Source organism: Ptiloglossa arizonensis, chromosome 1 (genome assembly GCF_051014685.1).
Source record: "Ptiloglossa arizonensis isolate GNS036 chromosome 1, iyPtiAriz1_principal, whole genome shotgun sequence".
Taxonomy (NCBI): domain Eukaryota; kingdom Metazoa; phylum Arthropoda; class Insecta; order Hymenoptera; family Colletidae; genus Ptiloglossa; species Ptiloglossa arizonensis.
In genome coordinates this window covers 7,998,003-8,011,898 of record NC_135048.1, presented here as the reverse complement: position 1 = coordinate 8,011,898, position 13,896 = coordinate 7,998,003, and the positions used below count along the sequence as shown (strand labels likewise).

The 13,896-nt window shown below is 31.6% G+C and overlaps 3 protein-coding genes across 7 annotated transcripts; 2 read left to right on the top strand and 1 right to left on the bottom strand.

Moving 5' to 3' along the window:
- The first annotated feature begins 386 nt into the window (after positions 1-386).
- On the top strand, positions 387-2,819 carry LOC143143169 (uncharacterized). The gene is made up of 6 exons (XM_076304151.1): positions 387-503; positions 690-911; positions 996-1,166; positions 1,350-1,770; positions 1,876-2,294; positions 2,363-2,819. Exons 2-6 carry the CDS (start codon positions 723-725, stop codon positions 2,555-2,557), a joined length of 1,395 nt encoding a protein of 464 aa, XP_076160266.1. The 5' UTR covers positions 387-503; positions 690-722; the 3' UTR covers positions 2,558-2,819.
- On the bottom strand, positions 2,194-4,907 carry LOC143143175 (uncharacterized). Of its 3 annotated transcripts, none has more exons than XM_076304171.1 (5): positions 4,763-4,907; positions 3,880-4,070; positions 3,559-3,747; positions 2,951-3,442; positions 2,194-2,882 (listed from the first exon to the last, which is right to left on the bottom strand). In XM_076304171.1, the coding sequence occupies exons 1-5, from the start codon at positions 4,796-4,798 to the stop codon at positions 2,774-2,776; spliced, it is 1,017 nt and encodes a 338-aa protein (XP_076160286.1). In that variant the 5' UTR covers positions 4,799-4,907; the 3' UTR covers positions 2,194-2,773. The 3 variants fall into 3 exon arrangements, with proteins under 3 accessions (XP_076160286.1, XP_076160277.1, XP_076160296.1); XM_076304162.1 differs by lacking the exon at positions 4,763-4,907 and adding an exon at positions 4,345-4,698; XM_076304181.1 differs by lacking the exon at positions 4,763-4,907 and adding an exon at positions 4,329-4,698 and having other exon boundaries at positions 2,196-2,882.
- Positions 4,908-5,181: 274 nt separating this feature from the next.
- Wdr33 (WD repeat domain 33) lies at positions 5,182-13,791 on the top strand. 3 transcript variants are annotated; one of them, XM_076305696.1, is made up of 9 exons: positions 5,182-5,311; positions 6,814-7,277; positions 7,358-7,627; positions 7,873-8,024; positions 10,286-10,383; positions 10,565-10,925; positions 11,000-11,211; positions 11,276-11,611; positions 11,682-13,791. In XM_076305696.1, the coding sequence occupies exons 2-9, from the start codon at positions 6,954-6,956 to the stop codon at positions 13,085-13,087; spliced, it is 3,159 nt and encodes a 1,052-aa protein (XP_076161811.1). In that variant the 5' UTR covers positions 5,182-5,311; positions 6,814-6,953; the 3' UTR covers positions 13,088-13,791. The 3 variants fall into 3 exon arrangements, with proteins under 3 accessions (XP_076161811.1, XP_076161802.1, XP_076161791.1); XM_076305687.1 differs by having other exon boundaries at positions 5,188-5,325; XM_076305676.1 differs by lacking the exon at positions 5,182-5,311 and adding an exon at positions 5,933-6,168.
- Positions 13,792-13,896: the final 105 nt, after the last annotated feature.

The following is a 13,896-nucleotide window of genomic DNA, read 5'->3' as shown; positions in this document are numbered from 1 at the left end:
TACAGTATATGTACATCAAATCATAGTTTAATAAAGAATACAACTTTTTCTAGATTTTAGTAAATGTACTTCAATTTCGTTGTTTTTAATCAACAGATAGTTTATGATGATTACAGTACGTTTTACACTTCAAATAGTTTAACTTGTGAAATCCAAAATTTCATGTTATTATTCTAATTTCATTAACAAAAAAAGCAACACATGTCATTTTAATTGTTTATTTTAAAATAAATATTATATGTATATATTTAACGAAACAGAGGGCAATGATCAGTATATTAGTAATGATTAGAGGCTCTCTATGTATTTGACTCTCTAGCAATGATGTATAACGTTTATATATTGGTAACCCTTGTTTAAAATTACACTGTTGGTAACAGTTCATCGTTTGGTCAGTTTAATTTTAAAAGACAAATTGTTGCGTTCGACGTTGGAACTGATTGGCATGTGATGTTGAGAATTTTATCGTGCTTTGGATAAACTTTTACATATGTTTATTTAAGGTAAGTTCAATTATACGATTCTGTACAATAATAAATAAACACAGAATTCTGTATAATTACCTGTAAAAGTTTTAACTATTAAAAAACATTTGTATCCGTTACGTATTTACATTAAAACGAATAGTTTAAATGTCGTTAATGAATCTAAATGAATCTCACTTATCGTTTACTTACGAAAAATTGTAGTGTTTCAAAATATAGGAGAAAACAAACACGATAATGGGAAATCACGTTAGTAAGATTTTTCCCTATTATAATGGAATTGAAAAAGAGGAAATAGATACACAATCTTCCACGGATGAAGTAACCATGGAAAATGATGTTATGCACACTTCACCAGTAGATCATAAAATATTATCTATGGATCCTAGATCAGTAACAAGTGGTGTAGATAGAACACCAATAGAGGTAATTTGTGCGCTATAATGTTTAAAATAAATTCTAATGAAATATATTACAATGAATGATGCATAAGCTGTATAACATTACCAGGTATATTCTACACCTGTTGGATTAGATAAAAGGATAATTTTAGCAATTCCAAAACGTTTACAAACAAAGTCATATTTAGAAACAGATATAGACACAGTAATGCCATGTTTAACACCAAAAAAACTTGTACCAAGGTTAATAGAAAGTCCAACATTAAAGTTTCCGAATGAGGTAATTACTTAAATCATTGTATACATTAGAACTTATTGTTGGTTTTATTAAAAGTAACATATTACTTAATTAATTTTACTACCTATTAAATATTTATTTAAATTCAAATCCTTATAAAGTTTATTATTAAACAATTTTACGAAGAGTAATGTGATAGAGTAATGTTTAGGTAATTTATTTTAGCAAAATAAAAATACAGAGGGTCAAGTAACACCAACAGTTAATAATTTAAATACTGAAAAGTTAATTACATCAATAGAAAAAGAACGGCATAGTATTTTGGGACTAGATCCCAGATCTCCAGCTGCAGATTTTGATAGAACCCCAATATTAATGCCAAAATCTATACAACGTTTAAAAGCAAGATCACAAGAATATTTGCACAGACGTGGTAGTTATGAAACAGATGTATTTCAATCAAAATTTGTTTATTGTGAAATGCTGTCACAGTTAAATGTTCTTGAAATCCAAGCTTTACCTGATTTGGCCATAAATGCAATACAATCTTCAAATTTACTCAAAACTAATTATAGTAACAGATTGAATGAATCTGACTTATCACATTCTGATGATTCATCTAAAATTGAAACAAATTCTAATATTGGTAAGGAAATTACTATTATTGAAAATTCAAAGTTAATATGTGCTAAATTTAACAAATATATTTATTAAAGTCTTATGTTAACTAACCCACAAACATTTATGTTAGGAGGAAACCAAATAAAAAGTGAGGATGAAAATGAAATAATTTCAGAACAGAATAATCATAATGATGTTTGCACTACCAATAGTGAACAACAGAAGGAAATTCATATTAATAATAATGATACAGTTAAAGTATGGAGAGATTCATTAGTGTTTAATGAACCTAAAGGATCAGAATTTGTCGATATGCAAGTTGTTCAAGAAAATGTATCACAACTGCCAAAAGAAGAAGTGATTATAACATTTGATGATAATACCAGTATCAAAGATGCAATATCATTGAAAATATCTAAATCTGATAATGAGAAAAAAAGGATGGAAGTAACTGGAAAGAAGAAAGTCTTTAAATCAGAAGTTAAAATTGCAACAGATGAAAAGAAACCTTGCATTTCTAATGATAAAAACGGGATTGAATCTACAAAAGTATTTAATAAATTTATTAATTACATATAAGAAATATCAAAATGCTATACAAATATTTTTGTTTTCAGAATCGAACTCCTCTGGGAAATCGATCAAATAAAGAACAAATGCAATCTTCAATGAACTCTCCACAACAAACGTTTAGGAGTAAAAGTATAATACCCAAAATGTTCCAAGAAAATACACCACCGCACAAAAGATTTGTTGTAAGATCTAAATTAAATGCTATACAATGGGATCCAGATTCAACGGTTATTATTTAACTATTTTTAAGGTTATTAATTTATTAAAGGAAAAGTTAAATTTTAATTCGTCTTTTTTATAGATATTTTTTAAATAAGAAATATTTCAAACTACTGTAAAAAATTAAGAATTATATGTAGAAGCATAAATGTAAAACAATTGCAATCAATGTATTTATTTAAAATAAAATAAGTGGTTTTTATAGTAAAGTATTTTCTATTATGTATTTCTCTTTATTATGATGGATTTTCCATGCTATTCACTTGCATAGCTGCGCGTACTTGAGATTTGGCTTCTTGAATTGAGAGTTGAAGATCTTTACTTGGTTGTACCAATTGTGACACGCTAAAACAATGTATTAATAATAACTGATATTATTGAGTATTTAAAATAGTGTACTATATACGATATACCTTGGATCCTTTATTATAATTCTTTTTTTCTCATCACTTTTTGGTATTAATTTAATAGTTATATTACTTTTAATTTTTTTAGGATTACTAAACAAATTTTTTTCTGAAGTGTTCCATTTTACTATAGTGCTTGTGTCTACAATTTCAGGTCTAATAACTCTGACTTTAACATTACTGTCAACAGGCTGTCCTTTATAATTTTTTCTTTTGCCTTTTTGATGGTCAAATTTTGATATACCTTCTTTTAGTTCAGTTTTAATAACAGTTTCATTTGGATGATATGGAGCTTGAGATAATGTAAGTGTAATTGAATCGTTTTCTTGATTAATGTATGAAGTTGAAGGCAAACTAGGTTCAGATACTATCCTTGGATCTATATTTTGTGGTATACCATTATAAATAGAAGTCAATGTTTCTTCAGGATAATGTTGAATTAAGCGCTCTTCTGTAAGTGGTAAAGCTGGTGTTCTTTTTTTTCTATGATATTGCTCTCTGCAATTTGTAATTTGATACTGACATTAACTGCTATATAACTTGATTATTAATACCATTAATATACATTTATATTGGTATTACTGTAAATTTGTATAAACAATTTTACAACATACTTGGGAATAAATTTATCAATATTTGGATTTACTGAGTCTTGCTGATTTTTCTTTATGCGTATAGCTACATCTCGGCGGCGTTGAACAAGTTTAGCTTTAGTTTCTGCTACAGATTCCAGTTCAGGTACATAAAAAACGTGTAGTAAACCTCCATAAAAATTTTTACCATCAATGAAACGTTTTGCTATTCTGTATGATACATAATATTACATCCAAATATAAAATTAATAATTTGAATGTTTATAATTATTATAAGGTATGATAAAAAAAAAATATATTAAATTAATCACCATTAATATAAAAATACAAACTAATATAAACCTTGCACTTTGTATACGAGCATATTGTAAATAATAAGCTTCTGTAAATTCTTCTGTGGGATAGTCAGATGCTACATGAATCTTCTTTACATCTCCATAAGGATCAACAAGCTTCTTTACTTCTTCGCCTAATTGAAGCTTTGGTACTCCACATATCATCAAATGCTTTGATTCGTCATTTATTGTATAAACCTGTTACACAGAGCTAGTGTGTCAAGGAAATATTATAACAACAGAAAAATATATTTTGAATTATAAATTTTTATATCAATTTCTAAATAAAGTAAAATTAAAATTCTCTAAATTATTTATAGACCATTAGATTTATAAAAGCATACACTTAATTCTATAATTGTATTACTGAAATGTCAGAGTGTCATTAGGAAAAATCTTAACTTTAAAGTATAACTATTATTTATTAGTGCACACGTTTTATATTGAATAGGATACAAGTCCACAATGCTACCTTCACGGATGTCAATCTTTTCCCTTGTCTATAAAGTGGTCGTGTATGACACAATTTCTGTTGTACATGATGAGGAAGTTTTGTTATCACGCATTTATCACTCATTATTTATATTTTATTTTATTTTATTGTTGTACTATGTTATAATTTTTTGTATATTAGACAAACTATGAATTTTTCGAATTACTCCAATATTTCTAACGAAATATCAATTTCGATCTGACTTTTTATGAATTTATATAGTTATGTACTTTGTTTTTAACAGTATTCAATATTTGTTTATTACAATAGTTTCATAGTCAAATTTTACATTATTACAAATATTAACATTTTAATAGTTATATTGATATTGTAATCGCAATAGTTTAACGTTACGCCTGTACGTATGAGAAACATTAAAAGTATAAATTTTACTAACTTCAAAACAGGTGGTTCTTCGTAGAAAGAATATCATATTTTTATTGCTACATTAGGTAAACATAATATGACAGTGTTTGTTTAAATAATTATTTTTAATCAAACAAAACCTTTGAAAATATAAAACCGGAAAAAATAACATTCGTACCAAATGGATTAGTTTCATGGTGGAACACCAGGAGACATAGATTTATGCCGAATGAGGGGAAAAAATTACCACATTAGTTAGCTTCTTCTTTCTCTTTCGCAGTCTCTTTTTCTAATTATTGCATAGTTGAAACGCTAGATGGCGTTATTTAAAAGCATTATTGGAGGGTAAAACAGCCACTTTCCTTGCCGTATCGTATCACCAACAGTTGTCATTATCTATATAATGCTACATTACATGATATTGATGACCCCGATGTCAATATGAGTTCTCTGTACTTTCTGCGTGTTGAAATTACATCGGGGTTACCAATGCATCCACAGTTAAGAAATGTATATAGACGAATCATTAGTCGATTGGAAACTTGCGAAAAGAAAAGCTCAGGTGGATGATCATCTGGTGGTGAGTGCAGAAAGGTACTCTACATTATATGTAAAAGAATAATTCATAATTGTAATAAACAAACAGATTATTGTTTATTAAATACATATTATTTAATTTTCACACATTTATGTAAATGTCGTTTAAATAAAATTTACAAAACATTGATTACTGAAGACGGTTGAATTTCAGTTGAAAACGTAATCAATATTTTACATATTTTATGTAAATGATATACTTAAACGTATTAAAATGCAATGATACATACTTAAATGCATTGATATCTTATTATAAAGCTTAAATAACGTCATCTAGCGTTCCAACTATGCAACACTAATAAGTAGTACAAAACGGAAGGAGAAATAAGACTTGGTGACTTTTCCCTCATACGGCACGAATCCGTGTTACTAAAGTTGATCTCTAAAGTAACAAATCTTAAAAATCCCTATTACAATGTTTCACTCTACTTTATGTTTCCATACAAAAGAGTTATTATATTATGATATTTCAATAATTGTATACGTACTGATTGATTTTAATTTATAATATAATATTAAAATATACATTATAATAATTTACCAAAACCACCAACGGAAGTGAAACATAAAAACGGATGTCAGCATCCAGAAGAGTAATGGCGTCCATAGCGGACACACAATTTTCTTACTGTTTGCCCGTTGCGTTTAAATTTACATATTTAAAGTAGAACGCTAAAGTTGTCGATACTTTTGTCGAGTAATGGTCTCTTTACTTTGTATACTTCGTTGATTTTTCAAAAAACAATTTTGTATATTCGGTGGAAATAAGTGGTTGTGTACATTTTAAGGGTTTTACAGTGCAACAGCATCAAAGAAAATTTGTTCACAATTAATGAACAGGTTGTTTATCAATTTTCGTAAATATATTTTATTTTGTGTTACAAGAACTTACAGTTTGATTAAAATTCGCATTTATCAGATTGCTCTCCTTTTCTAGAAAATATATCATCTAACCTTCGTTAGTGTTCTAATTTCAACTGGAGCAGATTTAATTGTTCATTTACAAGTATTAAATACTTTATTGTATGATAATAAACCAATTAAAGAAATCTTGAAATCAGCTATAATAAGAATAAACAAAGTATTCAATATTTCTATTGACAAGTCAGTTTTATACTTTCACATATTGTGAAAGTGCATTTTCTGTTCTCTTGCATTTAGTTGTTGTGAATTTACATTTCAATAGCAAAATTTCTCTTGAAGTAATCGTAGTATTATTAACAAGTCATTAAGATTAATGCAATTTTTTTCCAATCAAGTTTAATAAAATTTACAAAAACCTTCAAGTCAGAATTTCAATTATTTTTCATTCCTTAATTGATATGGAGATTTACCTCAATGCCATATGTGAATTCAATGAAAATAATTTTAAAAGTATATTAACAAATAAAGTTAATAAAAATTGAATAAAATTATTTTATAAAATAACTTTGTTTATATTTAACAAAATATTAATTCAAAATGTATTTTACGTTTTTTTTACAGAATTAATAATTGCAATGGATTTGGCATAGCAACGTTAGGCAATATTAAGCAACAAATATGTTTGTCCCTTATTATCTATTTAGATTATACTTTCTTTTATATATTTGAATTAACTGTAATAATCCATAAGTTATTTCGTTATGTCTGCAAATACTCAATTTGCAAATCCTCCGCCAGCCATAAGTTTACCTAATATGTCAGTGCCACCTCCTGCTACTCCAAATTTATCAGCTCCACCTCCTAATTTAACTACCATAAATACTTCTGGAAGCTACCAACATCGGTACATTAACCATAGAGATGGAGCTCGTGGTTTCTTTAAACCTTTTAGACCATATCATGCTCCTAAAATTGTTGCTGCTGGCCAAGATACTTTGCAAGATGAATTTGATGGAAAAAGACTTAGAAAATCTGTTATGCGCAAAACTGTTGATTATAATTCTGCTATTATAAAGAGTTTGGAGGTAGGGTTTCTAATTTATATTATGAAATTCTTTTGAGTCAATGCCAAATACCACTAATATTATGTATCTTGTACATATAGAATCGAATATGGCAAAGGGACTATCGGGACAGACGTGCTCTTCAGCCAGATGTAATGTATTATCCTGATTTACTCCCACCACCCAGTTATGTTGACAATCCAATAAATGCAGTTACCACAAGATTTGTGAAGACTGCAACAAATAAAATGCGTTGTCCAATCTTCTGTATGGCTTGGACACCAGAGGGTAGACGTCTTGTCACTGGGGCATCTAGTGGGGAATTTACCCTATGGAATGGCCTTACTTTTAATTTTGAAACTATTCTACAGGTATATTGTGTGCAATTACAGCATTTTAATGATAAATTAATTTATTTGATCTAGAATAAAATGAAATAATATTTGAATAGTATTGAATTATTTGCATCTTTAAATGGGAATTACAATAAGAGCATTAAAATGGAAGTTTTAACATGTTAAAGCTCTAGATTAAGAAAACAAATAATATATTTTTCCATGAAGAGTATATGTTAATTTCAGAGTTACTAATAAAAAAATTAATTTTGTCTGTGCAGGCACATGATAGTCCAGTGAGAACAATGGTATGGTCACATAACGAGAGCTGGATGGTCACAGGAGATCATGCAGGCTACGTCAAATATTGGCAGAGCAACATGAACAACGTCAAGATGTTTCAGGCGCACAAAGAAGCGATTAGAGGACTCAGGTATACCATCAACCACACTAGTCCTTACGTCTCTTGCGCCACTGTTATCGATGATCCGTCCATCCTTGCTGTAGTTACGATACTGGACATGACTCTCATTCTCTTCCTTTTCTGGTTTTATGACACTTCTGCTATAATAATAGTGATTTTTGTATGGGTACACAGGTGATTTCTAAAGTCTTTGATGTATAGTATTTGAACAATTTTGTGGTACCAGGCGCATGGAAAATATGCAAATTTTTGGTTCTTTAAAAATCTCTGTGATAAAAATTTAATATTTATACTATATAGCATTTTTATTCGCGTTATTACAAATCATTGTAAATATTAATATTTTTTTTATAAAATATTTTATTTAATTTTTATAAATGTTTATAATAAAAAAAAGTGTTTTATATAAAAAGAATATGATATAATTAGATTACAAAATTATGAGTGATATTATACACATACAAGTAGTTCTAGTTATTTTTCCTCAAATAAATGTGTTGGTCCCTTTTCATTAAATTGAGTGTGTAGTAGATTCTCAATGTCATGCTAAAGTTTTTAAAATTCTCTGCACCTTCAAGGATCATAATGATATTCAAAGTTGATACGCAAGGATAGTGTAAACTTTTCTGTCAACTATGTTGTACGCGTGTCGATATAAAACTATCATTTGTACTCCTAGAGTCTTAGGGACCTAAATCAATTTACATGGTCCACTAGATTATGGTAGTAAAAACTTATTATTTCACGTTGCTATGCGTAAAAAATCCGAGGAAGATAAACTATTACAAAATAAAATTAGGTCCTTATGGCTCTCGGTTCAAGGAGTTTATATAGTCAGGCTGTTGGGTAAAGATGTATATTTTAGAATTACCAATAAACAAGAAAGAAATATATGAAGCAATACCTAGTCGAGATTCCCATTGAATTATAATAAAAATAAATATCCTGTGTCCTTCTTTATATCATCCAAGTTTCAATAAAATTGAATAAAGACATTGCAGTATTGCATAGTTCTGATAATAAAGTATTTTTTCTTTGTTTTGTGTCACTTGTGCCCTTTTGCAGATGAGAGAGAGAGAGAGAGTAGCAGAGAGATATAATAAAATTCATGTACACTTCGGACATTTTTTTTGTGTAATAAATGTTAAAATGTTAAAAAATATCACTCTTGGTACATCACTCGGTGGTCATGTGGCATCAAAGAGAGATTCTAATTTCACGATAATGAAACAGTTTGTTGCTTAATGAGCAATGAATTTTGTTTGAGTGCCAGATATGACTGTCGAAGATGGTTTTTTGTTTATTTACAATATTTACACATAGATCTTCCTTTTATTACTGATGTCTGTCTATTCCTTGAAATGTACTTACAGTAAAATCCACTATGCGTATTCCATAGAACATCATGCAATCAATATATTAACAACTTTTGAAATTGATCCAAAAGTAAAGTCACTTTACTTACTTTTGCGCAATGCTATATGCCTATTCTTGTGCATAAATTGCTTACACTCAAACTCTCAAGAAGAGCCATACATGAAGTTCATCAGTTATCATGATATAACAGCTTGTTAGACATTAATTTTGTACAATTTATTTGAACAATTTTCTGAAAATTATGATCCTTTATGAACTTGTAGGCAGATTTAAATTAACTTTTCCGGAATATCTGATTTCGGATTCATTAAGGATGCATGTGTAGATATATAAATATATAAGTAATTTAACAGATGGTACCATGGAGAGAAAGGCAAAATTCTCACAATATTCTTTGCTTGTTTCGTACATATATAAACATTGCATGCGATAATACTTATTTAATGAGCAAAATGACGAATCAGTAATAAATGTAAGCCATTATATGCTTTGATTTCAATTTCTAGTAATCATGTCCTGAAGTCGTGTTATAATAATGTCCGTAAGGTGTACCATATGTCTTAAATGTCCTATTGAATTCAATAAATACTTCACACGTTTCGCTTCCTTCCACTTTAATTATGTTGCACTTGTAAAAGGATAATTTCAATAAAAGTTAATAAAGCTCAGTGTGTAATTAATCTTTTATCGTGCTATGTTATTGTTTTAATATTCAATATTCTATACTTGTGTCTACATGAGAAAATAAGACTGAAACATGTGTTACACGTCATCACACTATAATATTATCTTATTGAAGATTTTTCATTGTGAGCATCTAAAAATAAAGAACTGCTTCATCAATATATAACAGCGTATTGTTTGAATATAACTCTTGTTTTTTGGGTGGGTAGTTTCAGTCCAACGGATCATAAGCTGGCTACGTGCAGTGATGATGGAACTGTCAGAATTTGGGACTTTCTTCGCTGTCACGAAGAACGAATATTAAGGGGTATATATCTCATTATGTTTTACATTATAGTTGAATTTTAATATATATTTAATTACATAGTCAGATTCTTTTAAATGGATGATTAAGCAACAAATAAAGATATTCTTATAAAAATAGTTTAATTAAGTGATTAAAAATTAATATTAAAATCGGAACAAATATTCATATAATTCTTATTTAGGTCATGGAGCTGATGTGAAGTGTGTGCATTGGCATCCCCAAAAAAGTCTAGTCATCTCTGGAAGCAAAGATAATCAACAACCGGTCAAATTATGGGATCCAAAGAGTGGGCAATCACTTGCAACTCTACATGCACACAAGTCAACAGTTATGGACGTTAAATGGAATGAAAATGGAAATTGGCTAGTAACTGCTTCGCGAGATCACTTGCTCAAGCTGTTTGACCTTAGAAATTTAAGCCAAGAAGTTCAAACGTTTCGTGGCCACAAGAAAGAAGCTTCTAGTGTCGCGTGGCATCCGAGTCATGAAGGCCTGTTTTGTAGTGGCGGCAGCGACGGTGCTATTTTATTCTGGCATGTTGGGTATGACACTTGATATTTTTATATTTTATAATCTTGTATTTTTTCATGTTCTACACGCTGCAATAAATTTATAGGGCCGATAAAGAAGTGGGTGCAATAGAACAAGCTCACGACAGTATAGTCTGGACATTAGCTTGGCATCCATTAGGACATATTCTGTGTTCGGGTAGCAACGACCATACTTCAAAGTTCTGGACACGAAACAGGCCTGGTGATTTGATGAGGGATAAGTATAATCTCAACACTTTACCTGCAGGATCTGCTGGTGTTGACGATCACGAAATAGGTATGAAACAAATTATGTGGCTAATTGAAACTTCCGTATTGTTACTATTTTTATTATTCTGTAGCCGATGAAGCAGCTGTAATACCTGGTATGGGACCAGAAGACAGAATCAATGCCGATGGTGAACCAGAGGACAAAAGTGGCGGAATTCCGGGATTAGACTTGGACCATGCTGTCGATGAAGGGAAAAAGTTTGCCAACAAGAAAGTTCCATATAGTAAACCAATTCCGAGAAATTTCCAAGCCCAATGGAACGAAATGGAAGCAGAAGATATGGAACAAGTTGAGGCTTTAAATGCATTTGTGAATCAATTAATTGAAACTACACCAGGAGCAGTGCCTCTTAATGAAGTAACGCCTAATGGTATAATATTGTACGGAAAAATGATTCCCGTTGAACGTAAGTACCATTTATTATTTAATTTAAAGTATGACCATACAATCGCTATATATTATCCTGAATATTACAGCTGGTTCTAAGCTAGCAGAGGCAATTGGTAAAGGAAACGACGCTATAAATAAATTAGTATTCTCGGGAGAAATAGAAGAATTACGTGATGTTGTGGGCCCACCGGACAATGTAGACGAATCTGAAGAACATTTGCAAGACGATGGCGAAATAGATTATTCTAAGGTCCCCGATATCGAACTCCCTCCACCTTTACCTAGTTCCAAGTTTGCACAAAATCCTGAACTACTTAAAGCCCTAAATCGCGGCGGAAAACGGAAATTCGATCAGCTTATCGGTTGGAGCGATGGTGGAGCTAGTGATCGGACATCTAAGATTCATCAGCCAGTTTTCGGCGGAATAATGACGGAGGATTCGCAATCCAGCGATACCGATTTGAGGTACACTGGTGGAAAATCTAACCAGCACTCCGGTGAAAACAATTCTTTCCATGGCGGACATGATGAGGATCTCAGGAAGCATCCGCATAGCGAAAACGCGAGGAATGTAAATCGTGGTGACGAAGACATGCGGTTTAATATATCCAGTGGACCTGGCAGGCCTAGCTCGCGTTCCGATTACGATATAAGAAGCAATTATGCCGATAAAGACTTCAGAAGTTCGCACGGGTTCCCCCTAAAGAAATCTTTAGATAACGACGGTTACGACGACAGAGACGGTGGTTCGCGATGGGACGATGAAAAATCAATGAACGATGGCCCCCGAAAAGGGGACGGTGGTTTTTCGAGTAGTTTCGATAAACGCGATAATATGCCGATGGGTATTGGACCCGGTATGAGTAATAATACGCCCCATTTAAGCAACAGCATATCTCACATGTCCAGTCACCACAATATGCAGAATATCAATCCTAATATGCCTCCTCCAATTCCAAGTTTAGTGCCACACCCGAATATGTCTCAGCATCCTATGCAGAATAAACCACTGCATCCTGGCATGCAAGGAATTGACGGTCCCATGCATATGATGCATCATCCTAACATGCATCCTGGCTTCGGTCCCAATGGGCCACCACCTGGAAACTTTGGTCCTAATTTTAGACCACCGAACGGTAATTTTGGCCCAAATCAACATTTCAGGCCAAGCCCATTGCCTCTATTCGGATCGAATCAAGGACCGTTCGGTAATAGCTTTCAAGGTTTACCGAACTTTCGAGGGCCTAATTCTGGTCCGCCAAATTTCGACAGACCAGGCTTCGGTCCAGGTTTCCGGGGTCAGAATCCCGGTCAAAATGCACCAAATAATTTTAACTCGAATTTTGGTAATTTCGGGAATAAACTCGGACCTAATCGTGGCATGAATCGAGGTCCCAATGACAATAACATGGGCAGGAGCGGATACAACAACCGAGGTAGAGGACGCGATGGCGACTCATCGCGGGGTATCAGAGGAAGAGATAATTATTGAAATGATCGTTGAAGTGTCTCTATGTTATGTGCATGTTGGTAGACTGTCGTTCGTCCTGCATGAACTGATGTTCTGTGCAGGTTGTACAGTTGCTGATGAAAAGTTATTGCGTAGAACGGTGGTATTCTGTAAGCATTGCAGTGCAAAATAACGACCCATATCAGACACGTTGCGAGCCATTTTCTACACTCCATTAAACAAAATCGAATTGGGCGTTACGTACAGCGTGCTTGGATGAAAGTATATTTTCTTTTTCGAGCGATTTGATTTGGGAGAGCTGTCCTTTTCCAGAGAAGTGACTGATTATCCACTTTAGATGGCTAGATTTCTAAATACGGGATGTACTCGTTGAAACAAGCGCGACCTCTCCGCGTCTTATAAACTTGCGCGCAAAATGTACGAATGTCTTGAATCGTATGAGACCGTAAAAATTGTAATATAATATATAATCAATGACATCCAATATTATTTCGATGAAAAAACTGTTCACAAGCTGCCTTGCGAAAGAACTTTCTTGTTCCAATTTGAGAATTGATCGGTGCGCGGGAAGAGGTAGAAAGAAGCATGTGGAGCATGTCGAACGTTTCATAATTGTTGCTGGTCGTCAAGAAACTGTGAACCAGAACAGTTTACCTATCAGTTATTAATAAAATGAAGTAAGACGCAGAATTATTCGAATTGAAGCTCTGTCCCAGATTTAATTTATAGATATTATAGATATAGATTTATCTTAATTGACTATATATAGTTCAAATGTATGATGCATAAATATATATTTTAATTCTACCCTGAACATTCCACCCGTATAT